Source organism: Papaver somniferum, chromosome 1 (assembly GCF_003573695.1).
Source record: "Papaver somniferum cultivar HN1 chromosome 1, ASM357369v1, whole genome shotgun sequence".
Classification (NCBI taxonomy): Eukaryota; Viridiplantae; Streptophyta; class Magnoliopsida; order Ranunculales; family Papaveraceae; genus Papaver; species Papaver somniferum.
Window position 1 is genome coordinate 39,091,519 of NC_039358.1, and position 26,863 is coordinate 39,118,381.

Consider the following 26,863-nt stretch of genomic DNA (forward strand, 5'->3'; position numbering starts at 1 on the left):
AAGCTTAAGGATGCATTTGCAAAACTAGTTCGATTTGAGTTTGAAGTCGATCTACAACACCTTCCATACTGATATGATTTAAGCTGTAGAGTTCATATTCTTATTCTGCTTGAACTAGTTTAGGTAAAGAAAGACAAAAACGCAATGCCCAAAACAATACCAACGAGCATCCCCGGCAACGGCGTTCTTTTTTTTTTTTTGATCATGGAACTCAAAGTGAAATCAACACTTTTAGATCAATCAGTATCAACCGTGGATTTGCTTGCCCTCGATTAGAGGAATTCACTTTAAGATGTCCAGAAACACCTTAGACGGAGTATGTAAGCTATGTTAGCATTTAAAAAAAAAATCCAAGTACTGTAAAGTTGCAAGAACTATCCAAGTCTTTAATTTGTTACAAGAATAGAGCAAGATCATCTTAACAATGAGGAGCATTTACTGCATCAAAACAACTCGCAAAGCACAATTACAATACTACTCGTTTGGTTTCTGTGATCCGCTAGATTCAAGTAAAAATGTAAACTGATATTTCAGCACTGTGATCAGAGTCCCAATGTTGATTTTGAAAAGCTCTTCTACTCTCCACTCTTCAGTCTTTTCTTGTCTTTTCTCTTTTGGTCATGGGCACCTGGGAGATGAAAGTACAATTACAATACTACTCGTTTATAAATTGCAGACACATGATGATATTCATACAGATATATGATGTACTTACGGTTTTTAGCTTCTCTTTTCTTTCTTTTTGCATTCTCTATGATGTTCCTTCCACTTACCGACGTCTCTTTCACATTCATGGAGACCTTAAAATAGTAGATGAGATTAACATGATATTAGAAACTAAGTTTCCATATCCCAAGTTTTTGTAATGTCGATTAGATCTATTTTATGAAAAGGACCAATACTACTAAACATGTCTCATTTATGTTATACCTCATGGCCGCCACTGCGAAGTGCCTGAAGTGGCTCAATACAATCCTGCCCAATAACAACTAGTTTCCTTTTTCTGTTTTCTCCAACATTGCTATTATCACCCAACTTTTTCGCAGATAATTCTTGGAATTGGTGTTGAAGTAGAGGCGAAACGCCAGACTGAGAAATACAAAATAATAATATAAAAACAGGAACATGCAAAAAAGGGAAACGAATGAAACAGCTGCCAATATTAAAGCAACAGACTAGTAAAAGTTTGATAATAGAAATTACCCCAGCCAAAAAGCGATGCGAGAATGATTTTGGCTGTAAAGGTCTGGAAAGCAGGCTCTTCAACTCCTGAAATTGTGCAATAAAAATTAATCAGGTATCCAGATCGATTCCTCCCGTCAGATAGGTGTACCATGTACTAATATTCAACAGCAAGATCAACTACTTAGAGAAATAAAGGAAAGAGCGAAGTTAGAAATACCGTCTGCAGCTTGATTAATCTAGACGAGGTGGCTTTTCTTTGTTTATGACTATTCACCCTTTCTTCCTCGCTGTCGTCCTCGTCTAGAACCAATTCTACCGATTTGGCATTACGCTCAAGCCAGGTTTTATTTACCTTTTCCTGGAAAACAGGGAAACAAATGAAGAAGCACGTGAAGAAACAAGTCATACACAACTCGAAGTTCTTATTGGGCTACGCCATTATAGAGCATTATATTTCTACAACAAAATTGCGAATTAATTTAGGTGGTGAAGTGAGATTAGGGTTACGATCACCACTGTGTACCTACACTAGAAGTATGAGAAGCTGGAAATTTAATTAATAATTAAACAGTGTGCAAACTCAGCGTAAAATTGTGTCCAAATGGTAATTTGAAAGTAAACCACCATGCAATATTCTCACCCAAGATATAATCTGGTTACCTTGGAATCCTTATGTGTGATCTTATCTATCTGACGCGCAACAGATAATCTTTTCATAACCTCTGGCATGTATGAGTTATCTAAAGGAAACCGTCGAAGACTTTCCTGAGAACAGATAAGACTAGTTGTCATCACATATAATAAGATGCTAAATGCAAAATACTCGATTACAACATATTCCTGCAAATAACTACTTCATTTCCAAGGGAATTCACCTTTTGAAAAGATTTGCACAAGGATGAAAACTTTGGTTTATCATTTGGATTGATTAATGCAATGCTGCAACCGTCTGTAGATGCTCTAGCAGTTCTTCCACTTCTATGAACATAAGCCTACAGCAAATAACTTCAAGTTAGGAGGTCAAAAAAGCCAGTGCGAAGATTACCAACAATTGAATCTACTTACGTCAGCTGAATGTGGAAGTTGATAGTGGACAACGGTTCGAACACCAGGAATATCAAGACCTCTTGCTGCAATATCAGTAGCAATAAGTATACCGTTGTCGCTTTCACGAAAACGATCCATTGCCTGAAAAGCCAAGAGATCAAAGAGAAGATCATTAGTGCTAGTTTACACACAAAGAAGTGGAAAAAAAAAAAATATATATATATATATATACATGCTGGTTTACATGGATTAAAATGTTGGGGAGATTTATAGAGAAATATATATTGGCATCCTCAAGATATATATTATAATGCAAAGAGGTGAAGCTGATCCACACTAGGCTCCAAACAGACACATCAAGTTGGTTTATTTCCATTGCTCAGATCGACACACAGTGACTAATGATACAGAAACGTAGTTTTCAGTCTTTGAGATTACTTTCCCTGGCAGCAAAGAATATTTCGTTATTTCGTTCTAAATGCCAAATCCATCATGTAAAATTTACCATAAACCATCGAAGAAAAACAAACAAACAAAGAGATTTAGTTTAGCTGAACAACATTAAGTTTCACTAAATTCAACACAAGTAATTCATACTGCATCTTCCTTCACTAATACTGTTTCCACTATTATTTACTTCTCTGGTAGTTTTTGAGTTAGTGAAATGCCACCACGACTCTGGTAATTTACCATAATAAAATAGACAACGTTCATGAATCATTTACTGATAGCATTGTGCAAACAAAGTTCGAGTAACCATTTTGCAGGTTGTTCAACTAGCCATTTGCAACATCTATCTGTTGTTAGCCCCTTGACTACATCTACCAGCCAAATTAGTATTACATCAGAAGATTTAATGAGGTAACATCTAAAGATGAATAGACCACAGAAAAAATCATATATATTAACACTGCAATGAAGAAAGTACCTTCAGGCGTGCTCGCTGCTGCATTTGAGAGTGAAGCGGCCACAGATTAATGCCAAGAAGGCGCAAAAGGGAAGAAATGTGACGTAAAGCTGCTATTGACGTGCAGAAAACAATAGTCCGTCCTTGCCCATGAACACTCAAAAGATAATATAGATAGGCATCTTTATCTTCTTCCCTGCATCTGCACAAACAATTGAACTACCCAATTAATTAACGATAAATGACGTTACAAGGTAGAGAAAGCCAAAGTGCATCAAGGTCATATGAAAGATGCTCCAAAATATTGCTAAAAGAGGAGGACATACTCAATAAAAGATTCTTCTAATTTATCCGCCATAACTGCAGCATTTGTCAAATCAAAGATTGCGGCATCTGCCCTCATCCCTGCTCGTTCTGAAAGCTTCTCTATAGAGCTCAACTCGCCACTCAAAGATTGTTTGGATTTACGAGATCCACCCTTTAGCTTTTTACGAAAATCAGAAGATAACGCTATAGTGGCAGAAAAGACGAACGTTTGCCTTTTCTTCCTTTGGATGTTTGAAACCGTTACACAACTCTGTGAATTTTCAAGCTGCCCTTCATCAGGTGCGGCAGTCATAGGTAACATGTCAATGATAGACTGCAACTCTTGAAAATGACCACTCTCAATCATACGGTCAGCCTCATCTAAAATAAAGAATGACAGCGAATGTAACTGCAAAAGGAGGTCAACTGATTAAGATGTAGACAAGTTATAATTGATCGAACAATTGCTGAATAAAGTGTCTCGTCAATATTATTATGGCTTAAGGGTCACTGTGTCTCATGTCAATGCAAGAAACCAAACAAGTTGTTCTAATGTCATTTATCACAGATCACTTATGTAGTATCCTAATGGGTCCCAAAGCCCTATAAGGCTGTAGAATAGAACTGCATCACATTATAAGGTGCATCTTGGTATAACAAGTTAACAGCGCTAGAAAAATGTAGGCAGCAAAGTCATCTACCTTCTCACTGCCGACTGGCCATAGCAAAGTAGTAAATTTACAATTAATTTACAAATGACACATTCGAGAGTACCTCAACAAGGTGTGGATCTCCTCCTTGCATAAGCTCCCATAACCTCCCTGGAGTACCAACAATAATCTCAGGCCTTGCTTTTAGAAGCCTTTCCTGCTTTTGACGAAATCCACCAACAATTGGGACAACCCTGATGTTTGTCAAGCTACTAGCCACCTTGAGATGATCAGTAACCTGTATAAAGAGGAGCATATTAACAACAAAAAAAAACAAAAAAAAATGGAGGCACCAATATCTGTAACCAACACAAAACCATAGTACTCAAGTCTCAGATTCTCAATAATTAAAGTTAACAGTAGTTAGTATAGTTGGGCCACTTAACTTGCACCTTAGTTTGAAGTGTGAACTAGTAATTGTACGCCGCCGAAGCTAGATGATATGGGTAAATGTTATATATATATATATATATATTTGGGGAGCATTACTATGATCATTAAATTACTAAAACTTAGAAGAAGAGAAAAAAAACAGATGTTGATGAAACTACATGGTACCTGGAGTGCCAGCTCCCTTGTAGGAGTTATGATGAGCGCCCGAAGTGTACTACCGAGGAGCTCCTTTTTCCACATTATTTCCTCTCTCTGTAAGTGATACGCCCTGCTTTTTCTCGCTCTGAAGTAGACGTTGCAAAATTGGAAGCCCAAAAAAAGCAAGTGTTTTCCCAGATCCTGTTTCCGCAGCTCCAATCACATCCTACAGTCAAAACACAAGATTCAAACACAAAAAGATGCCAATACAACATACCTACGCTAACATCATAAATTTTTTAGCTGGTAACCAACCTTTCCTGATGCGCGGCAGCCAGCAGGAATACAAAACTTTCTGAATAGGTGTGGTTCTTTAACCCAAGCTTGTAAATCGATTTCAACAACAATGGATGCAGCCTCAATGCCCGCCACTCGTAAAATCAGGCTTCATCAACTACTGTCTCTCCTATCTCAACTTTATTGTCACTATGTCTTTCACTACACCCAAAAACTCGTAGAATCCCCTTCTGTAGATCACAAAAAAATCAAACAAAAATTAACAACCAAAAAAATCTAGACTAGAAAAATCTTATTCCACACAAAAACCCTAAACTTAAACTCCCATAACCCAAAATTGTAGCAATAATCTAATTTTCAAAACCCTAAGTTGTGTCAATAATCTTCTAAGTTTTCTAAAACCCCTAAAACCCTTAATAATGTGAATATTCTGCATTTTTTTTCATAGTAAGCCATCAAAAATCCTAAACATAAAATTTATTTATGAAATCTCCAAACTTGTTCCAGAATATAAATAAAATAAATGAAATTGCCATTTACCAGAACCTTGAGGCTTTCTTTTTCTTCTTCTTCTTCTTAGCCTTTAGTTTTTTTTACTTTCTTATCAACTTTTCTCTTCATCATCACCCAGAGTCCTCAGTACGAGTCAGTTTCTTGGATTCAAAAGGATTTATTTATCAAAAACACCATAATCAACTCATCAATCTCGTCAAGAGAAATAAAACCTGCATATAAAACAAACAAACATCATAAATCCAAAATTCAGAAATATCAAAACCTAATGAGAGAGGGGGAGAGAGAGAGAGAGAGAGACCGCCATCGAAATCATTAGCTCCTTGAGCAAAATGATCTTCATCTTGAGAACAGAAGATTTCCATGGTAATGAATCTACATCTTCCGCTGCTTTTTTAATACCTCTCATCAGTTTCTTCTTTGATGAAGAAAGGGAAGCTTTAGATTTGGCCGCCATGGACGTGTTTTCGTGTTTTTCCTGCAAATTTTACGAGACCGAGAAAGGAGGAGCACACGCGAGAGAGTATCCCCTGATGTCAAATAAAAACAAACGGGCCGAACCTTAGTATTTCGATGACCCGGTTGATATTAAACGGACCAAAACTTATTTCCCGACAAGACAATTGTTGTATCAAGTGCTAATGAGAATGCAGAACATTGTCATCTTGTCCGATTTCGGAATATACCAGACTTTACAGAAATTCAGTTTCTGATTGATGAATACAGATTCACTATTGTTCTTTGCGTGTATTTAACTGAACATGGGTTTGGGAAAATATGTGCGTCTGTTGAGTAGAAACACTGAAATTGATGTTATTGTAAAGAATTGTTTTCAGTACAAACTAAGAAAGTATTATTACAAGTATATTTAAACATAGACATTGGGTGTAATAATACAAGTCAAGTCAATATTGACCAGTTGACTTGACACAAACTATTCACACACTTATATCTCTAATACTCCCCCTGCAAGCTGATACTAAGAATACAGTATCAGATTGACATAAGATAAAACTAAGAAGAAATCTCTGTAAGTTGAACTGCAGAAGAAGTAACTGAAGTAGAAGAAGCAACTGAAGTAGATAAAGGAGTCCCAAGTAACTGAGATAAAAGTCTTGAAAAAGCTGGAAAGCACAAGCCTTTAGTAAAGAGATCTGTCAGTTGATCTTCTAAAGAAATATGCTGCAGCTTTAAGAATCCTTCCTCAACCAATTCCCTGACAGTGTGATGTAATATTTCTATGTGCTTGGTCCTGGCATGAAAAACAGGATTAGTTGCCAAAGCCAGAGCACTTGTGTTATCACATAACAGTAACACAGATTTAACAGCAACATGTAAATCATTCAATAAGTAAGAAAACCATTGCAATTCAGCTGACGCAACAGAAAGACATTTATATTCAGCTTCTGCAGAGGATTTTGAGATTGTAGGTTGCTTTTTAGATGACCAAGACACCAAATTTGAACCCAGAAAAATAGCAAAGCCAGAAGTGGACCTTCTAGTATCTGGACACCCTGCCCAGTCAGAGTCTGTGTATGCCTTCAAGATAGTTACATCACATTTGTTCAAAGTAATCCCCAGACCAACAGTTCCTTTCGAATATCTCAAGATTCTCTTAACAAGTTGCAAGTGTAAATCAGATGGAGAATGCATAAATTGTGAAACATAATTCACTGCAAAGCATATATCTGGCCTAGTGACTGTTAAATACTGCAGAGCACCTACCAATGTTCTGTAATGACAAGGATTGTCCAACTTAACTCCATCATGAATAGAAAGTCTACTGGCCTTAACAACTGGAGTATCACAAGCTTTACGATCCAACAAGTTTGCTTTCTCAAGAAGTTCTAAAGTGTATTTCTTTTGGGTTAACACTATAGAATCACTATGTCTCACAATTTCAATGTCAAGAAAATATGCTAAGTCCCCTAACTCTTTCATTGCAAATTCTTTCTTCAAGGAGGTAATAATCTCATAAATAAGCACAGAAGAACTACCAGTTAATAATATGTAATCAACATATAATAGGAGAACAAGAATATCACTACCAGTTGACTTAACAAACATTGAATTATCTGAAACACACTTCTTGAAACCACATTTAAGAAGAAATAAGCTAAATCTGTAGAATCATGCTCTTGGTGCCTGTTTAAGGCCATACAAACTCTTTTTGAGACGACACGCATAATGAGAAGGATAATCCGGATGAAGAAAACCTTGTGGATGTGACATATAAACCTCTTCATCTAAATATCCATGTAAAAAAGCGTTACTAACATCTAATTGTTTCACCGACCAATTATAAGTAATTGCTAAACAAAGAACTACTCTAACTGTTGGTGACTTAACCACTGGGCTAAATGTTTCATTAAAATCAACACCATCTTGATAATCATATCCCTTAGCTACCAGTTTAGATTTTAGTCTTTCAACAGTTCCATCAGATTTCCTCTTTACTCTGTATACCATTTAGAACCTAATATGTTCATGTGAGGTTCAGGAGCAACATATGACCAAGTATCATTATCCGTCAATGCAGTGTATTCATCCTTCATGGATACCTGCCAATCTGGATTTTTCATTGCCTCTTTAAAAGTTTTTGGCTCAATTAAAGTAGTCAATAAAGATTTATACTTTGAAGAAAGAGGATGTTTAACAGAGTAATGAGAAATATGATCTGGAAAAAATTTGGTTTTAAAATACCTTTCTGAGACCTTGTAACTATTGTACTAGTAGGAACAATGTCAGTTGAAGACGAAGAATTAGAAATAGATGCATCACAAGGAAGAGAAAAAGATGAAACAGTTGTAGGAGGGAAATAAAATTTTGTTTCTGAAAAATTGACATGTCTTGAAACATACAATCTTTTGGTAACTGGATTGTAACAGTTATAGCCTTTATGAAGAGGGTTGTAACCAATAAAAATGCACTTTACAGACTTGGGAGAAAGTTTATCTGCTCTTTAATGAGCAAGATTAGGATAGCAAATAGTACCAAAAGTTTTAAGAAAACCAAAATATGGAGAAGCACCAAAGAGCACTTCAAAGGGAGTCTTAAAATTCAAAACCTTTATGGGAGTTCTGTTAATGAGATAAGAAGCAGTAAGAAAAGCATCATACCAATACTCTTTAGGACAATGAGAATTAAACATGAGAGTATTACCCATTTCTGTAATATGCCTATGTTTACGTTCAACTAAACCATTTTGTTCTGGTGTCCTAGGACAAGATATTCTACTTTTGATACCACTGGATTGTAACAAAACTTTGAAAGATCCTTTAACAAGTTCAGCTGCACCATCAACTTGAAAGGCTAAAATTTAGTACAAAACTGATTTTCTGTATGAGTTTTGAAATATTGAAAACATTGAGAAGCATCAGACTTCAATTCCATTGGATATATCCAATGAAATCTACTAAAATCATCAACAAACAGAATATAATATTTATAACCTTTGAGAGATGGTACAGTAGGCCCCCAAACATCACAATGTATTAAAGCTAAAGGTTTTTGTTCATGAGAGGAAGATAACTGAAAAGGAAGATTCTTACTTTTGGCAAGTTGACAAGGATGACAAAGAGCAGAAGGTAAAGCTGAATTCAAAACAATCTGCTTAGTAGAGTGAGGTTTTTGAAGAATTTGATTAGATGGATGGCCTAATCTAGCATGCCATACATGGGAAGGAGCAGACAAAGTAGCTGATAATGAAAAATGAGCATTGGGAAAATGAGCAATAGGATACAAACTATTGACTACTTTTCCATGAGCAAGAACAATATCAGAGTATATATCTCTAATCTCATACCCATCTGGATAAAATTTGAAGTAGCAAGAATTATCTCTAGTAAATTTTGCAACAGATAGCAAATTATGTCTCATAGAAGGAACAAATAAAACCTTATTCAAGTTAAAGCTGGTTGAAGAAGTATTAACATGAGAATTACCAACTGAAGTAATAGAAAAATACTTACCATTGCCAACATGCACATGATCCTTGCCTTTGTAAGATGTAGAATTATGAAGTAAAGTCTCATCTCTAGTCATGTGTGCAGTAGCACCAGAATCAAAAATCCAATGAGTAGCAGTTGAAGTAGAACGTGCAGAATGATCTTCAGTAAAAGTTGTAAAGGCTTGTTGAAAAGAAATTTGGTGAGCTTCATTAGCAGAATTAGTAAATGTTGGAGGATGATATCTGAAACAACATCTGCTAGCATAATGACCTCTCTTTCTACAAATTTGACATTCTACTGAAGAAAAATCTCTTCCATTTCCATTTCCATTTCCATGTCCAAATGTACCACCTTGAGACACAGTATTTTGACCATTGTTATTTCTTGAATTAAAACCAGTATTGCTCTTAAAATTTCCATTATTTCTTGGACCATTGTTATTTCTTGGTTTGCTCCTACCATTACCAGAAAAATTATTGCCACCATTTCCATTTTTTCCATAAAGAGCATGTTGAGTATCATAAGTAGTACTTGAATCTTGTTGTTGTTCAATAAGCCATTGCTCATTGTTTAATAATCTTGGTTTTAACTCTGCAAAAGTAAAAGGAGTCTCCCTGTTCTGTGCAGCACATATATAACCAAATCTGAATCACTCATCCTTTCTCCAATGGCAGCTAAAGAATCAACAATGGTTTTGATACTTTGTAAATAAACCAGAATTGTAAGATTACCCTTTTTAACATTGTGCAATTGATTCCTGAGCATACTTTTTCTGGCTAAGAATTGACTTCTAAAAGATATTTCAAGATATGCTCAAATTTCATGAGAAGTAGATAATCCTAAAACATCACCAGACACAGAATCTGTAAAAGTAGCTTTTAAACAGCTAGGAACAAAACAATCAATCTTCCTCCAAAGAACCCATTGAGGGTTTATAGACAAAACTCCATTAACTTCTAAATTCTTAACCGGTTCAATAACATCACCAGTAACATACCCATACAAATCCGTAGATATAAGAATCGATTCCATTTGATCTTTCCACAACAAAAAATTGTTGGGACCTAATTTTGCAGAAACAAAATTTGAAATATTTGAGAATGGAAAGGTAAAATCAGAATTAGTACCCACCATAGCAGCGGAAGCAAAAGGCATATCTTTGCGTCTTCTATAAACAATTGTTGCAGTCATTAACCAGATTGAAGACAGCTGATGAAGAATAAACCCAGATGCAAATCTTGAATGAAATCTTTATGCAGTAAGAAGTGTTCTTGAAAATTTTGTAATTAATCTGAATCAAAAATTATTGAAAAAGGGTTTTATGATTCGTTGAATGCTATAAAAGATGTTGAGAAAATTTGTTTAGCAGAAGAAATTTTTACTCTCAGGATCATCTGATACCATGAGAAACACTGAAGTTGATGGTATTGTAAAGAATTGTTTTCAATACAAACTAAGAAAGTATTATTACAAGTATTTAAAGACAAACATTGGGTGTAATAATACAAGTCAAGTCAATATTGACCAGTTAACTTGACACAAACTATTCACACACTTATATCTCTAACAGTTGGATGTCCATTGTTGTGGTTAGAGTATTGATTGATGACAGTTTAATTAAGACCTACTTTTTATCCATGTAGTTTTTGTCCATTGTTTCCGTCATTGAAAGCTATAATTGTCAGACTCTGTAGGTGTGAAAGCAAGCACGCATCTATTACCAAACCATTGAATAGCAAATATGGAACTTCCGATCAACTATCTGAATGTAACAACCTGAATCGTTAAGACCAAAAATAAGCCGGTGAAAACTTCAATTGTCTGGTGCTCCACAAAACTACTTTTAGTTGTCTGCCAGAAATCAAGAAAAAAAACTGAGCACAAAACATGCTGTTGGCAGCATGAAGAAAACGATCTAGCATTACATGCATAAACACAGTACAAAACATGCACATGTCTCCTTTTTATCTTTTAACAAGATATATCAAGATGATACATACAATAAAACAAAAACTCATCCATTAAATCTGATATTCATTTTGGTGAACCTATGTATATTTGCAATTACAAATCAAATCAGAAAGAAAATGCACTAACCTTAACCATTGTCTCAGAAATGGGAGAAACGACTTGTTCAAGGTAAGACACAGGACCACTATCACCAGTACAGCTAATAGCTGGCTGTGCCTCGCCAGGGTCCAATATCACATTCAGCTCTTTTTCCATCTGCATACCAAAGAAACTCGAGTCTAAAGAGGCAGACGTGGAATTTTCAAAACTCAAGCACATCATTAAGTCATAATCTAGATTAGAAGGCTTGGAACCCCGTCTTAGTTAAAAATATGCCAGCAACCCTATAATACATGCTACCTTGTATAATCAAACTGATTCTTTCTGTAAGTCTCAAGTACTTTTAAGAAAACCTCAGTAACAGCTTTCTTATCTATCTTTTATTAATGAGTAAGAAAGAGTATTGATCGGATCCACCCACCCCCCCACTCCCCAAAACCCAGTATCTAACTTAACTGTTCCATTTTGAATCGCAAAGTACAACATAATACAACGAGAGTTTGAATGGTAGATTTTTGTTGAGGTAAGAAGATTATTACTGGATCAGCTTTAACAGGTAGGCTAAGACGAGTCTGTGTGTTTGCAATAGAAAGAATTACATTCTCCCTGGTTCTTGATATTGTCTTTCTGCCGACAAAAACATCTAGATTCACTAAAAACAATTTCGAAAAGAGAAGCCATGTTTATATTAATAAAAAGAAGCCACATTGAAAAACAGTTTAATCTTGTTGACCAGAGGAAGCCAAAAAATTGCATGAATTAAGGGAAGAAACACTGTCAAAAATGTAACTAAGGTAGGAAAAGGATTGGAAGCACTTATGGAAGGAAGTGAAAGAAAATAATGAAATAATGCGGTATACCTTGAGTGAAAGAAAATAATGAAATAATGCAACATTCATCAAAGCCCATACTATAGCAAGATCTCCTTCTAATCATATAATTTCCCCAAAAAGACTGTCATGACCAACATGTATGAGGTCATACATAGCAGCCCTTGCCACTCCATCGGCAAACGACGACTGGACCTGATACCTGTTCAATGAGACAAGAAAAAAGTGAAAATACATATATATATATTCACACATAGAAAAACTCTTAAAAGTCAGCAAAAAGTTGAATCCAAGAAAATTTTACCCTTCAGTTTTTATTTTTAATTTTCCAGGAAAAAAAAAGGAGGAGGGAGAGAGGAGGCTCAGACTAGTAGAGTACTAGAGTGAGACAAGGAAATAGATACATCTCCTGCATGGCTGCAGAAACGGTAGCCTAAAAGACCATTCCGAGTTACCTCGCCAAGACTGATGAAGACAGATTTATAACAAGTCTACAAACCCAAGTAGCTTTATATGAAACTAGTAGAGTGAGACAAGGAAATAGATCTATCTCCTGCACGGCTGCAGAAACGATGGCCCAGAAGACCATCCCGAGTTACCTCGCCAAGACTGATGAACACAGATTTAACAAGTCTCCAAACCCTAGTAGATTTATATGGAACTAGTAGACTGAGACCCAGGAAAGAGATCTATCTCCTGCATGAGATCTGCATGATTTATCAAGTTCATAATCATCAGCTCTGATTTTGCATCTCTCGGTAGAGAGGAAAAAATCAAGCAGATCTCAGGAGACGGGCAACAAAGAAACACCCTCAAAGAAAAACACCCACTTCTCTCCTTTTTGAAGTCTGACTACCGATGATATGAAGTTATGAACTGTCAAGCAGTAACCAACTCTTTTCCTACAATATGAACAACCTCGCACAGTTGTGCTGGACAGCAAAGCGGCTGCCTAGGTACCTTTCTCTATAGCTAGAGAAGGTCTGGCAACTCACACTAGGTCAAGCCCAACAGATTATCTTCTTCATCTTCTTCAAATAGGCCTAGTAGAGTGAGACAGGAAAGAGATCTATCTCCTGCATGGCTGCAGAAACGGACGCCAAAAGACCATCCTGAGTAGCCTAGCCAAGACTGATGAAGACAGATTTATCATATGTCTCAAAACCCTAGTAGGTTTATGGAAAAAGATCAGACGATATGAACTGGAAAGCAGCAATCATCTCCTCACTAGGTAGTATGAACAGCCAATACTGCAACTACCTCTTGACACTGCCAAGGTTGCAATTATCTCCGAATTGATGGTATGAACTGCCAAGCAGTAACCAACTCTTAGATATTTTACCGTTGGCTCGCCAAGCCACGAACATTCCTCCTTTATCCTGGCTTACGACAGGCTGTGCAAAGAAAATACACAGGCGGAGTTAAATGCCAAACAATCTTCTTCATCTTCTTCTGAGCCTCTAGTCCCAAACAATTTGGGGTAGGCAAGGGAATCGGAATACGAGGACTTCTGATGCAGGAGCCAATCTTGGGAAAGGATCATGTCCAACAGTACTTAATTTTACAAGAATCCCCAAACTCCATGCACATTATTTAAGCAACAGGAAAGCAGCTTGAGTTAAATCAAAGCTCAGACAAACAAAAAGAGTAATTAAGGGTCCACTCTTTCTTGTTACTGAATCCTAATCAGAGTATTAAAATAAAATACAACTCCAAATATTTCATGGCAATGCGGGATTCTGTCCTGAAGTCTAAATTTTAATGATTATCTCTGCCAGTAGTACTACTAATTAACAAGAAAGAAAATAAACCGATCGATCCCAAACAACTAAACTTAGCTAGCAGCTAGAGATGCAATTCTTACTGCTTATCTATATCAATCATTCCTGAGTCTAGATTCCAAACACACATAAATATATATCGTACTAACAAATGCATTTACAGTGGGCAGTGACAGCTTAACTTAGAGGCACTGCACTATGACTGTACAGTACAGATATCCCATAGGTAACACCAGGCTATCATTTGATAATTAGACGATAGCTCACGTTAATGACAAGTGGCAAGTGCAGCCAGATGACCTCATGAACTTCAAATGAGTAAAAATCACCAAGTAATCAGTTGCGCAACAAAGACAGGGAGACATGTATAAAATGCACTGAAATGTCTGTTAAGTATAAAATAAATTCGAAAAAAATGCCACCCCTAGAGCAAAATAAAAGTTCATGCCAGTTACGGATCCCCAGTGCTTGCTTTTCAAGTTATTATAGGCTAAATGATTATTCGTCGTCCTCTATACCTCCCACGAAATGCCCTACTCAGCCTATATATTCCACAAGTGAATAAAATATTGCCTCGATGGAAGTAAGGTTCCATTGGATGAACAAGAAACAATTAAAAGTAAAATGTCAGTGCAAAGTTTAAAAATCTCAGAAGCAAGATACTGAAACAGTTAAGCATCAACATTTTGGTCTCGTACAAGTACACATCTACTCAATATTGTCTCGGATTAACACAGCAACTACTACCGCATCATTTTTCACTAATCAAAGTTAATCTTAAGAATAGATAGATGTAAGTTAATGTGAAAGGTACAACAAGAAAAACGGAGCTGAATTTTCATCTAAGCACTAAAAATGGAACAAGCAAGATTGAAAATGCATTATGAGGATCGACAGGGAGAGTCTATGGTGTTGTTGTCCATGCTCCAAGAGCCGCATTATGAGGACCGTGAATTAGGCGGGGGAAAATACCATGATTTCAGAATCGATAATAACCTACATATAAGAAATTACTACTACTAACCTGACGAAAAAAAGAGAAATTCCGGAAGTGTCATACAGGAATCCAGATTCTGGAGTCTGAAAGAAACCCTTGGCAGCCAACACTACAACAGACAGATTCCTTTAACCTACAAATCACAAGACACAATACTTCAGATACATTATGCGGACAAATCAGAGTTATTATCTAGAACCACATGACAGAAGTTAAATACATTTCTGGATAAACATCCCTATTGCAAGAGACAAGAGACAGATTCCTTTTAACCTACAATCACAAACCACAATACTGTAGTTACATCTAAAGTAAAATCAAACACAGAGACTAGAGTTTTCACTACAAAACAAACAGGGAAAACGGAACTCAGTTCTTGTAGATGCACAGATGCAATACATACCTTGAAAGACTGCCATTTGGTAACAAAAACACAAATTATAACAGCAAGCATTAATCCTGATTCAACTTCCCAAAAGCACAGATGAATCTCTCGCTTCTGCAAAACCAATTTATACCAAATTAACTAAAGAAACAAATCTGTAATTACACAATGAAAGAAAATAGAACACAAAGATTAGGGTTTCCACTACAAACCTTTTTCATTTCCAAATTACATCCAGTAATTGACAAAAATGAGTAGGTCAATTTGTAAGCAAACAACCGCAGAACAAAGAAGAAACCAGCAATTACTACAGCTCCTTTAGTCTCTAAACCAATAACGGTTAAAGCTGCAAATAAACAAAACCCCGAAATCATGAAGAAAAGACACAGGAATTAGGTTTTTTTCTTCCCTAGAAAATTTCACCCAAAACTAAGGTCTTTCGTTGTTGTACCGTGAAGCTTATCCGCTATTCTAGACTTCGTTCCTGTTGGGATCTTAATCCCACATTGGTAGATGGGGCTTAATCAATGTAGTCAATTTCGGACATCTCGGCCGAAATTCCGGCGGAATTGCCGTTTTCGAATCTCTAGAAAACGAAACACAAGATTTCACTTAGACGGAAAAGGACCGGAAAACTCGGTTTGACTCGGCCGAGATGAGCCGAAACGAGTCACCGAGATAAGGTTATTTGGTAAACTGATCCCAAGCGCAAGGAGCTTGGTGATGGGTTTGAGTCCGAGATGGGAATATATTGAACGGGTTTTTGCTGCCATTGAACCGAGCTTGGTTTGCTGGCATGGCAGAGATGACATTGATGGCATTTGCAGCTGCCATTAGTGATTGATTGCTGCTGATGGAGAGCTCGTGATGATGATGTCGGAGACTAGGCGGGGAAGTGATGATGCTGTCATCGGCAGTGATGAACTGATGATGTTGTTACTCGTGATGATCATAATCTCGGTGATCAATGGTGATGAAGTTTATTCGCACTGAACTCGAGTTCGTGTATATACTAGTGGATCGTTGGAGGAAATATAAGACGTGGGTTGCTGCGTGTATTGGCAGTAGACGATGAACACAGATCATTGGAGAGAGTATGTCTGAGTTTAGAGAAAATATGATGGTGACAGGAGCTTCTGCCATTTGCGGGTGAGAAATGATGATGTCATTGGCCTGTCCAACACGTACAAATCAGAAAAGAAATAAGGCGAGCACCTGATCGTAGGAGATGGACCGTTCTGCAGTAGTTCTGACGCTTGTTGGAGGAAGGTGATGATCTGGTATATTGCGGAGCATCAAAGCTGGACAGATCTACGGTACAGATGAAGACACAAGGGTATCCTCAAAGGATTGAATGGATGAGGAGACATGTATACATTTTTAAGATGCAATCCAATACACCAAACCGGATCCTAGATAAATTCAACTAACTTTCCTTCTCTAGGATCAGTGTTTGATAGTATTTGTTTTCACTTTTAAATAATGATCGTGTTTCTACCATTGTGTTTTCCTAATGATATTTGTTTTTGTTGTTTTATTTCATTATATCTTTAACATATGTATTAATTGTATATATAAAAATTGGAACCGAAATTACGCCGAGATTTGGAAACGGAATCTCTCCGAGACAACGTTGTACCAGTGTCTCGCTCGAGACCGAGACAAATCGGAATCCGAGATCAACTACATTGGGCTTAATTAGGTGGTTTATAAGTCAATGAGATTCCTCATCTAGTCTACGTGTTTTCGAGTTGAGTTCTACCTATGGGCTTATGACGAGTTTAGGGTCGGTACCCTAACATTTGGTATTAGAGCCAACCACCATGACCCATGACCGCTCCACGGAAGGGGTGACCTATAGGCTGGATTAAAGTGTAGGGGCACTTATGTATGGGCGTAGTTGTCACCGCACTGAATACTGGTAGTCAAGTGGAGCCGCCATAAAGGAAAGGGCTACCGCCGGTTCAGTCTCGATAAAGTGGGCCAACGAGGATGTTGGGTCTGGAAGCATGGTGGGATGTTGGGATCTTAATCCCACATTGGTAGATGGGGCTTACTTAGGTGGTTTATAAGTCAATGAGATCTCTCATCTAGTCAACCGGTTTTTGAGTTGAGTTGTACCCATGGGCTTATGACGAGTTTAGGGTTGGTACCCTAACAGTTCCCCTGTGCACTTTAAGGTACAAATCCAACTGAACTTCCAAGACGCACCGATTCACCATTTGTACGACCCAGATCCAACTAGAAAAATCAAAATTCAACAAAATTTATCATTCACAGATTCACCTTAAAATCAAAAGCACAAGTAACAAGTTTATAGAGTTTACCTGATTCTTCTCCTTCGCAACTTTCTAAGATTTCTTCTTGAATCTTCCTTTCTCAAAATCTAATCCCTAGGGTTCGCGAAATCAGATTATTCGTAGATAGATTTGATTTTTCTGTAAAATGAATTTGTAGATATGAGATTAGGTTATTGGTTTCGAGTAAGTTTAGGGGCTTTTTTTCTTTCTGAGTTCTTCTTTCTCTCTACAACCAAGGAGGAGAATAACGTGTTTTATCTCCCTCCTATTCGTAACACAACGACATTTGGACTTCAGTCAAGCCTAGTCCTAGTCCACTGATGTTTCAAAGTTCAACAGCCAATATGGTGTCGCACTATGATGTGTCCGGCAAGTGGTGCACAACGACTGTGCGTTATAGTCTTGCAGGCCAAGTCAGTACTCAGCAATAGCAGCGCAATGCAAAGCCATAATAGCGCAATGCAAAGCCATAATGGCGATATACTGTATAGACCGTCAAGCATTAAGATAGTGCCACCCTGCAGGGCCAGTAACGCGCAAAGGTAGCGCTACACTGTAAAGACATTTGTCTAAGTAATGAAGCTTATTGGCCGACATAATGAGGCTTCATTGAGGGAAAGGCAAGACTAGGCCAAAGTGATAGATGCAACATGTGATGTTGGCATTAAGGCATATCCGTGGAATTGATCAATTGGCCCAAACTCAAGGATTATGCAAGAAGGTAGAATAGGCCAAGAGTTGGTCTATGGCATTAGTTCAAAGCTGGCCAAAGCTTGGACAGTGCAAACAAGCTAGTAATGCAAGAGTGTCACTGTTATTGTCAAGCAAATTGGTTAAATGACGCATGAATAACTAAAATGGTCTTAATGAGTTTTCCTTGGTGATTCAAGCACAAGGATTGTCCGTGCATTAGCTTAGAGCAATAATCATGCAGGTCCAAGATGGTTGAGCATTGGATCAAGGCAGAATTCGGTAAAGCACACCAGCTGTGCAATACAGCTCAAGTGACGGTAGGAGTTGGTTACGGGCTTCACAAGCATTCCAATGACGCGAAACGAAGTAGAACGATTATAAAGGGAGTTTATAAGCATGGGAGAAGGTTTCTAACTACTAGAGAACATGTTTTGGACACTGGCGCCAGTTTAGAGAGGAACTTGCCAGTTAGCAGAGTTTTAGGCGGTTATGGAACTGCTATAGGGGACAGATGGCTGTCCCATGCGTGTGCAACGGTTGTGCACGGTTTTGGCCAAGCAAAGTTGTTGTATAACCAGTTCTAAGGCATGGAAAATTAGGCGGGCTTACATAAGAGAGTGTGAGACTCAAAATATGAGAGTTTTTGTAAGGCTAAGGCTTGGTTCAAAGTGAACAAGTCTGTGTAAGTCCCTAAGTGGGCTAGTTTTTTTTTTATTTCCCCTTTGATGCAATAAAAGAAGTTGATTGTGTCATGTTCTAAGTATTCTTGGTTGACTGATTGTTGTTGGCTATGTATGTCAATGTTTGAATGCTTTATGGGGTGCATTTGAGGAGTTAAGTGAAGAGAAAGAAGGCTAAACACTTCCGCTGAAGAACTGTTGAGTTGGTTGTTTTCATTGGTGCAAACTTATAAGGATGAAGTGCAGGTGGTGAAGCTTGATTCAAAGAACCACTGTGCTGTCGGGTTATGCTTTCGCAGAAATTTGCAAGAGGCATTTGAAGGTGTGACAGTACGGGTATCAGAGCTGTGTTTGGTACACAATTCAAGTGTATTTGTTGGATAATACACTGGTATTTCTTTCTCTCTTAAGCTATTTTTCTGTGATCAAGTAAGTGGTGCATTGTATTCAGAAAATTTGCATTAAAAATGGGATCTAATATTTGGCATGCTGATTGACGAAGAACTACACGGGTGCGTTTGATCAACTAGAGGAGTACTAATGACTATTCACATGGGGTGAGATCGCCTGGATATTCCTCTTGCTTCTGAATAAAATGGCAGGCTAGAATTACTTGAAGTAACAACATCAGATTGGTTTAAAGAATTTGACGAAAAGGGTAGGTGCAGTCGAGGACAAGGTGTCTGATGCAACCTTGTTAAATTGCGAAACCAATGCTGAAGTGACTGAGTTGAAGGGAAATTCAGTGACATGAAGACCATACCAACAAGCCATGCGAAGCAAATGTCAGATGAGATGACAAGCACCTTCACAAGTTAATCAGTGATGGCATGTTTTCAGGGGAAAACGTGAATGGAGAAAGCTCCAATCGAGTCTCCGAGTCAAGAGTTTACACTGGTTCCAAAAATGCTAGAGAAATTGAGAATTTCTTGTATGACGTTTAGGCATACTTTGAGGAAAATGGAACTGGGGAAGGACAAAAGGTAACTCTCGCAGGAAATTACCTTGGTGGTGATGTAAAGGTTTGGTCGAGAACTATGCTGCAAGAAGATGAAGTTGCTGGTTATGCCAATTCTATGTCATGGAATGACATGAAATATGGACTGAGATGTCATTTCTAGCCGAGAAATGGTGCTTGGTACGCAAGAGAGAGTTCGCGTAGGCTCAAAATGACGGGTACACCACAAGCCTATGTTGCAAACTTCCTTGTATTGGTGCAAGAAGTGCGTGGCATGAGTGAAGAAGATCAAATATTCCAATTTCTGAGTGGCGCGAGTTCGTTGGTCATTGCTGAACTCAAGAGGCGCAAAATTCAAAATATCCATATAACTATTTAAGCGGTAAGAGAGCTTACCAGTTGCACAACAACTGAAGATGTGCAAAGCTGTGAAGGTAAGGCCAAAAGAAAGGAAAAATCTATAGGTAGTAAGCGTAAGCATGAGCCAAAGGAAGATGGATATTGGTGCATGTTTCTCTTATGGCGATCATGCTAAAATTTGATTAAACACTTCATTGTTTTTGGTTTTGTGTTTGACTGAAATATCTAAGTTTCAGACTGTATAATGTCTTTGGTAATCTTGCGGATCGTAGCAAAAAAAAAAGGTGATGATGATAGACGCATTTATGTGTCTATTTTGTTCTCAATATTCTGTATTGTTAGACTCGATTAAGTACTTATTGTGTTATTTTGTGTTTTTGTAGATGTTTTTAGAGAAATAAGCCTTTGCGGCGAAATGAGCTCAAAAAAGTGATGATTTACACCCCGGAGAAAAGTACTAAAGGCACCCCAGAAATGCACCGGAAGCGTCCCAGAAATGTACCGGAGGAACCCAGAAAAATTACTATTTCCACCCCAAAATTACTATTTCCACCCCAATTGCTAAAGGGACACCCGTACAGGATTAGGGGGAGGACACTTTTCTTCTCCTAATTCAAATTTCATTTTTGGCGGGAAAATATATTCTCTCTCTGGCAGATTTTCAATCAACAAAATGAAGGTGTTGTGGTGCGATTCAATGGCTAAAAATTGGTAGGAAGATGTGATATAGCTTAAGGAATACAGTATGTGTGTCAGAATCGATCGAATTTGGCTAGAATCGGCTAAACAAGTCATCATCAGAGAACATGGCAGTCACGGGTTTGAGAGGATTTTTTGAGGGATTCGGACGTGTTATGATGATGCATGGAGGACTCTAGCACACTTTTGGACCGTGTAGAAGCTAAATAAGGGAGTATCAGAGGCTGTTTACGCGTGGAGAATCATTTCAGGGAAGAAAATATTCGGAAAATATTTTCTTTAAACACCGAGTAATGAAGATTATATGGAGTAATTGAGGGAGATTCAACGAGCTGTATGTGTATAAATATGTTCCCTGGGAGTACTAGAGAGGCTGTCGAGAGTTTGGGGAGGTTTGGAGGCGAGCAGAGAGGCGTAGGAGGAGTTGCAGAGAAGTTACCTGCTGCTGCTGCTGCCATTAACACGCCTGAAGAACACGAAGAACGGACTCGCAGAAGCTGTCGTTTATCAACAGCAACATCGACTGTCCGTTGTGGGTCGTAGTTCTTCAACGACAACAGCAACTCAGCTCTGTCGTTGATTCTGGACGCCTTCTGTAGGTCGCAGAGTTCTGTTTTTCATCAATTTCTTGTATTTCTCTTCATTGTAAAACACTTTTGAGCATCAATGAAATATTTTGAGAGCATTTTTACTATGTTGAGATAAACCCCAACACTGGGACGACGGAGGAGGCCAAACTTCATACTTGGGGTAATTTTATTTAATTCTATATTTACTTTTTGCACCAATTTTAATTGAATTAAGATTTTAATTAATTATTTGTGATTTCATTTGATGGTTTATGCTTAGTCCTAGGGATTTTTGATATGCCATGCTTAAGAAATACAAGTAATATTTTATAAAATCTACTTTGGCAAAGAATAGAGTTAATCTTCATTTTGTTTTAAATTATAATTGCCTAGAATTAATTTCTGAACCACTTGAAAATGAAAAATGGCCGAATCTTTAGTCCCAGTACCTCTATACCAATTTGTCTATATTTGTATATATATTTATAAATCTAAAAATCCTTCACCTTCACAAGTTCGAGTTTGAACGATACCCCTTATCATCATTACTACAACCACGAAAAATATTTAATCATTTTGGCGCCGCCGACGCGGATTTGTGCTTAGGTAGAATTTTTTTTTTTTTAGGTTTACTATTTTTTTTTAGAATTATTTGTTCCTTTTTACTTTGTCTTTTTGTCTTTGATTTACAGGTTCGAAGTGGAGCACTAAGGACTTGGAGAGGAAAAAGCTTAAAGCGAAAAGCGAAAAGAGAAGAAAAAAGGACAATTTTAGGATTTAATTTTTAATTTTTTTTTTTAGAGTGTGTGAGGAAAACTGTAATTTTTTTTTATTTTGGACTTTCTTTTTTATTTTGGACTTTATTCTGGACTTTGGACATTATTTTTAAAACCCTACGGAAGGGTTATAAATTAAAAAAAAAATAAAATTATATAAACTGTGTGCAGGGAAGGACGACGATTACTATATCGTCTCGGCCCCTCGAGTTCGCACACGGCATAGGAGTCGTGGCCCGAGTCGACGACAACGGTTCATCGCCCGTCTGGTACGGGAGGTAAGTCCAATCGAAACACCCGCGAATCTCCTGCAAGCGGGTTACTGTCTGCCTTAAGGTGATAATTGTTTGAGGACGAACCGGACTGTCTTTATTTTCCTAGTAAAGGGCAAGGCCTGGCCTAAACAAGATAAGGGTTCGGATTTCATCACCGCTCCCTTCTTGCCCGCCTTAGGAAAACGAAACCTAACGCGAACCCAAGCTTTAAAATATGGAATAGAACGAGACCGATAGGGTAACGAGCTTAATAGGAAACTCGTTCGAAAAATATTGGTTGCTCTTTAAGCACACTCCAAAGTTCATGATGGTTTATGTGAGTTGAATGCGTGACTGCGCCGCCTTGTGATAGCGGTGAGGCCTTGGGTATCAAAGCTCCACTGAGCTTCCCTCGCCTCAATTCAACTTACTTTGACTCGGATTGATTCCAGAGGGGTTTGCTCAAATTGCAACGAATTCCCTTTCGAAAGATAGAAGTTGGTCTAGAAACAATCTAAGTGGAGCCATCATGCTTTTTGTTTGCTAGAAATCTTTAGGTTTGTTTTGGTGGAGTCGAGTCGGCCTTGTTTGTGATTGTGTAGAATTCCCTTGCAATTAAGAATGTCGAACTGGTATGATAGAAGCCAATACAATGAGTATCGACCTGAATTTGAATATGGACATCATCAGTTTTATGACCATGGTGGGAATAGTAGTTGGGAACGCCAACCTTTTCAAGGTTATGGTTCATACCATATTGAGCCCAATTACTATCCACACACGAATTGGTCTTACGAGCAAGAAAATCAGGAATATTATAGTACTAGTCATGCGTTTTTGGAAAATTACTTAAAAACTAGTCCTGATTATGACATTTCTAAACCTGTTCAATCTCTAGAAGAAACCTACCAACAAATTCGAAGGGAGTATGAACGTGCAGTTAGTTCAAGAGAAGAGAGTACACAACGGTCTAAGATATTCAATGAGACTTGTGAAAGTATAAGTGTTACGCTCAGTGAAATTCAAGCACGTTTAGAGGAAGAAAATGAACAGTTATCTAATGCTGCTCGAAATAATCTAATTTTCCAAAATAGTGTTTCCAATTCTACCCTTGATATAAATAGTGAATATTTGCCTAATTTAGAGGACGAGGTTAGAATAAAAGACACTACTTATTTAGATAAGGTTCAATCATTTTCGTACTATGATGATGAGGATAGCAGTGATGAAGAATCTGAAATTTGTAGGCATAATGATCAGGAGTCTAGTAATCCAATTGAGTTGTATAGTGATTATATTATTTCTAGTTCAAATCCAAATAATTTTTATGATTATTCACCTATTCAAATGGACGAGGATTTGATTAGGGATACCACCGTTTTAGACGACGTAGTATTTCCTGTTTACGAAGCCGATAGTGGTTTAGAGGAACGGGTTCATTTCGAAAATACTGTTTTAGAGTCTAGCGACTTAGAAACAATAGTCTTGGAAGAAGAAGATAGACCGTAGAGAGAGTAAAGATGCACTACCTGATAATAACTTAGAAGAATCTCTTGAATATTTTAAGGACTCTGAAGATACGGAAATTCAAGAAATAATTAGAGGTCTATCTAGAGACACTGAAAACTCTAAGTTTGGGGGTGATTATCACTTCCCTAGTGCCTTACCTTTAACTCTCAGAAAGTCCCTACACTTAGGACTTGATATCTGTGCCTCGACCATTTTACAAGATTACCTTCATACTCGTTTTCCCGAGCCTAATGATGTCCATGAAGGAGTTCAGTCGTTAGAAACCCATCCTCTGGTTGATGTGGTTTGCCCAGGCTATGATCCCCAGATTGACTTTGTTTTCCCACCAAATAGTTTTCTTCCAACTGTGGGAACGTTTATATTCCAAATGTGTCGAATATTAAGTTGTGAGACTAGACCTAAATGCTTTAGGAAATTAGAATCGACACATTTGCTTAAGAATGACCACTACTCTCATTGTGGTCAAATTTGTAAGTCAAATCTTATTGGCTTAGAGGATCCTCAGTTATTTAGGTTATTATTGTGCGCTTCTAAGATCATATTTGAGTTTTTCCAGACTCTAGGACCTAATAATTTGGATCCAACCTATGAGGAAATGCATCCGAGGAAAATATTTTATTTAGACCCTTTCATAGAACCTGAACCTGAACCACAATTAGATATAAATTTCTTAATCAAAAACTAGATAAGGGCATGTTATTCTTGTTCACTTTCTTGGGTTATTGTAGTTTCCTTTGGTCAGCTCTTTTTCGTTTTGAAGACCCACAGTTATTTCGACTGTTACTTTATGGTTTGAGTTGACTAATCCTTTCCTAAGTCTGGCTGAAGACTTTAAACTTAGCACTTCTTGGGAGGTAACCCAATATTCTTGCGACACGGTAATATCCTTCCTTATCTCTTTTGCTTCAAGTGGTAACAGTTTCTCCTTGTTCATGCTTTTAGTTTCATCTTTAGAACATTGAGGACAATGTTAGATTTAAGTTTGGGGGTATGGGAGAAACTTTTTAGTTGCATAATAAATAAACTCCAGAGCCTAGAAATTTACGCCTATTAAGGATAGCACTAACCAATCTAAGTGGATGGAAACATTTTTGTTTTAGGAGTTGAGGAACCAATCTGACTAGATGGAAACATCTATAGAGTCTATTCATAAAAGCACAGAGCTCAGGTGTTAGAAATAACATGATAGTTTCGCCATATCTTGTCGAGTCCTTTTCACTTTCTATTTTTAGTTTTCGTTTATTTCAAGTGATTTGGTGGGGCACACGATTCAAGTTGTTACCTTTGCTAGGGTGAAATAGAGTGACTGAGTTACCTTTTCAAAAAAAAAAAAAAAATTATTATTAGACCGGACCAGTTAGACCAATCGGAATAAGTATTAACACTTGGATAGCAATATGCGTGTGTTCTCCCTGTTTCCGTCGCCTAAGCAAGCGTGGAATGCAGGACCCGTGGGAACTATCGTGTAATCTGCTGACAAGAAGCATGCGCTTGGATCCAAAAGATCTATTCATGCTGTTAAGTTAAAAAAAAAAAAAAAATGGTTATTGTTATGTGTAGTCAACTGCTGGTTCCCTTGTATTTGCCAGTTTGTTGATCTAAATTTAAGTTATTGACCACTGGTTCCCTTGTATATGCCAGTGTGTTAATATTAGTCAGACCGGTATCTCAGTCATTTAGGTTAGGTTCATCTTGGCAGAGGCCTTCAGACAGATATGGGAAACACCGTTCACTTTTCAACCATCTACATTTTTCTTTTTCCATCTTCTTAATCTTTTCATGTGATTAGTCTGACTCCGAGTATGATGTCCATCGTGAAACTATCTTAGTAGAGCTCTATCACTTATATGAATTTTAGTATGCTTGAGTGCAAACTCGTGTACACCAATTGGAATTTCGCATCAGGGTTCTTCCTCTTAGAGTCAATAATTGTATGCCAACCAAGGAGGTTCTTTAGTGCTTTCCAAGGTTCTGCGTAGATAGCTAGGGTCTGGAGTATTGGTTTTTGTGGGTACACCTCTGATAAACCCACCCGAGATTAACTCGGTCACTTTTCAAGAATAAATTTTGCTCGAGGACTAGCAAATAATAAGTTTGGGGGTATTTGATAGACGCATTTATGTGTCTATTTTGTTCTCAATATTCTGTATTGTTAGACTCGATTAAGTACTTATTGTGTTATTTTGTGTTTTTGTAGATGTTTTTAGAGAAATAAGCCTTTGCGGCGAAATGAGCTCAAAAAAGTGATGATTTACACCCCGGAGAAAAGTACTAAAGGCACCCCAGAAATGCACCGGAAGCGTCCCAGAAATGTACCGGAGGAACCCAGAAAAATTACTATTTCCACCCCAAAATTACTATTTCCACCCCAATTGCTAAAGGGACACCCGTACAGGATTAGGGGGAGGACACTTTTCTTCTCCTAATTCAAATTTCATTTTTGGCGGGAAAATATATTCTCTCTCTGGCAGATTTTCAATCAACAAAATGAAGGTGTTGTGGTGCGATTCAATGGCTAAAAATTGGTAGGAAGAT

At 37.5% G+C, this 26,863-nt stretch overlaps 2 protein-coding genes across 5 annotated transcripts; both read right to left on the reverse strand.

Annotated features, from left to right (window-relative positions):
* Positions 1 to 314: 314 nt before the first annotated feature.
* On the reverse strand, positions 315 to 4,806 carry LOC113283723 (DEAD-box ATP-dependent RNA helicase 13-like). Its single transcript, XM_026533053.1, has 12 exons — positions 4,714 to 4,806; positions 4,220 to 4,393; positions 3,466 to 3,854; positions 3,161 to 3,341; positions 2,251 to 2,373; positions 2,061 to 2,177; positions 1,846 to 1,950; positions 1,403 to 1,543; positions 1,204 to 1,269; positions 931 to 1,089; positions 716 to 800; positions 315 to 628 (listed from the first exon to the last, which is right to left on the reverse strand). The coding sequence occupies exons 1-12, from the start codon at positions 4,786 to 4,788 to the stop codon at positions 576 to 578; spliced, it is 1,668 nt and encodes a 555-aa protein (XP_026388838.1). The 5' UTR covers positions 4,789 to 4,806; the 3' UTR covers positions 315 to 575.
* Positions 4,807 to 10,856: 6,050 nt separating this feature from the next.
* Positions 10,857 to 15,947, reverse strand: LOC113327887. Of its 4 annotated transcripts, XR_003349249.1 has the most exons (7): positions 15,722 to 15,947; positions 15,528 to 15,623; positions 15,345 to 15,397; positions 15,152 to 15,257; positions 12,377 to 12,548; positions 11,544 to 11,672; positions 10,857 to 11,297 (listed from the first exon to the last, which is right to left on the reverse strand). XR_003349249.1 is itself a non-coding variant. In XM_026575011.1 (5 exons), exons 1-4 carry the CDS (start codon positions 15,881 to 15,883, stop codon positions 15,182 to 15,184), a joined length of 387 nt encoding a protein of 128 aa, XP_026430796.1. In that variant the 5' UTR covers positions 15,884 to 15,947; the 3' UTR covers positions 14,238 to 14,435; positions 15,152 to 15,181. The 4 variants fall into 4 exon arrangements, 1 of the variants encoding a protein (XP_026430796.1); XR_003349250.1 differs by lacking the exon at positions 15,345 to 15,397 and having other exon boundaries at positions 11,550 to 11,672; XR_003349248.1 differs by lacking the exon at positions 15,345 to 15,397.
* Between the last annotated feature and the right edge of the window lie 10,916 nt (positions 15,948 to 26,863).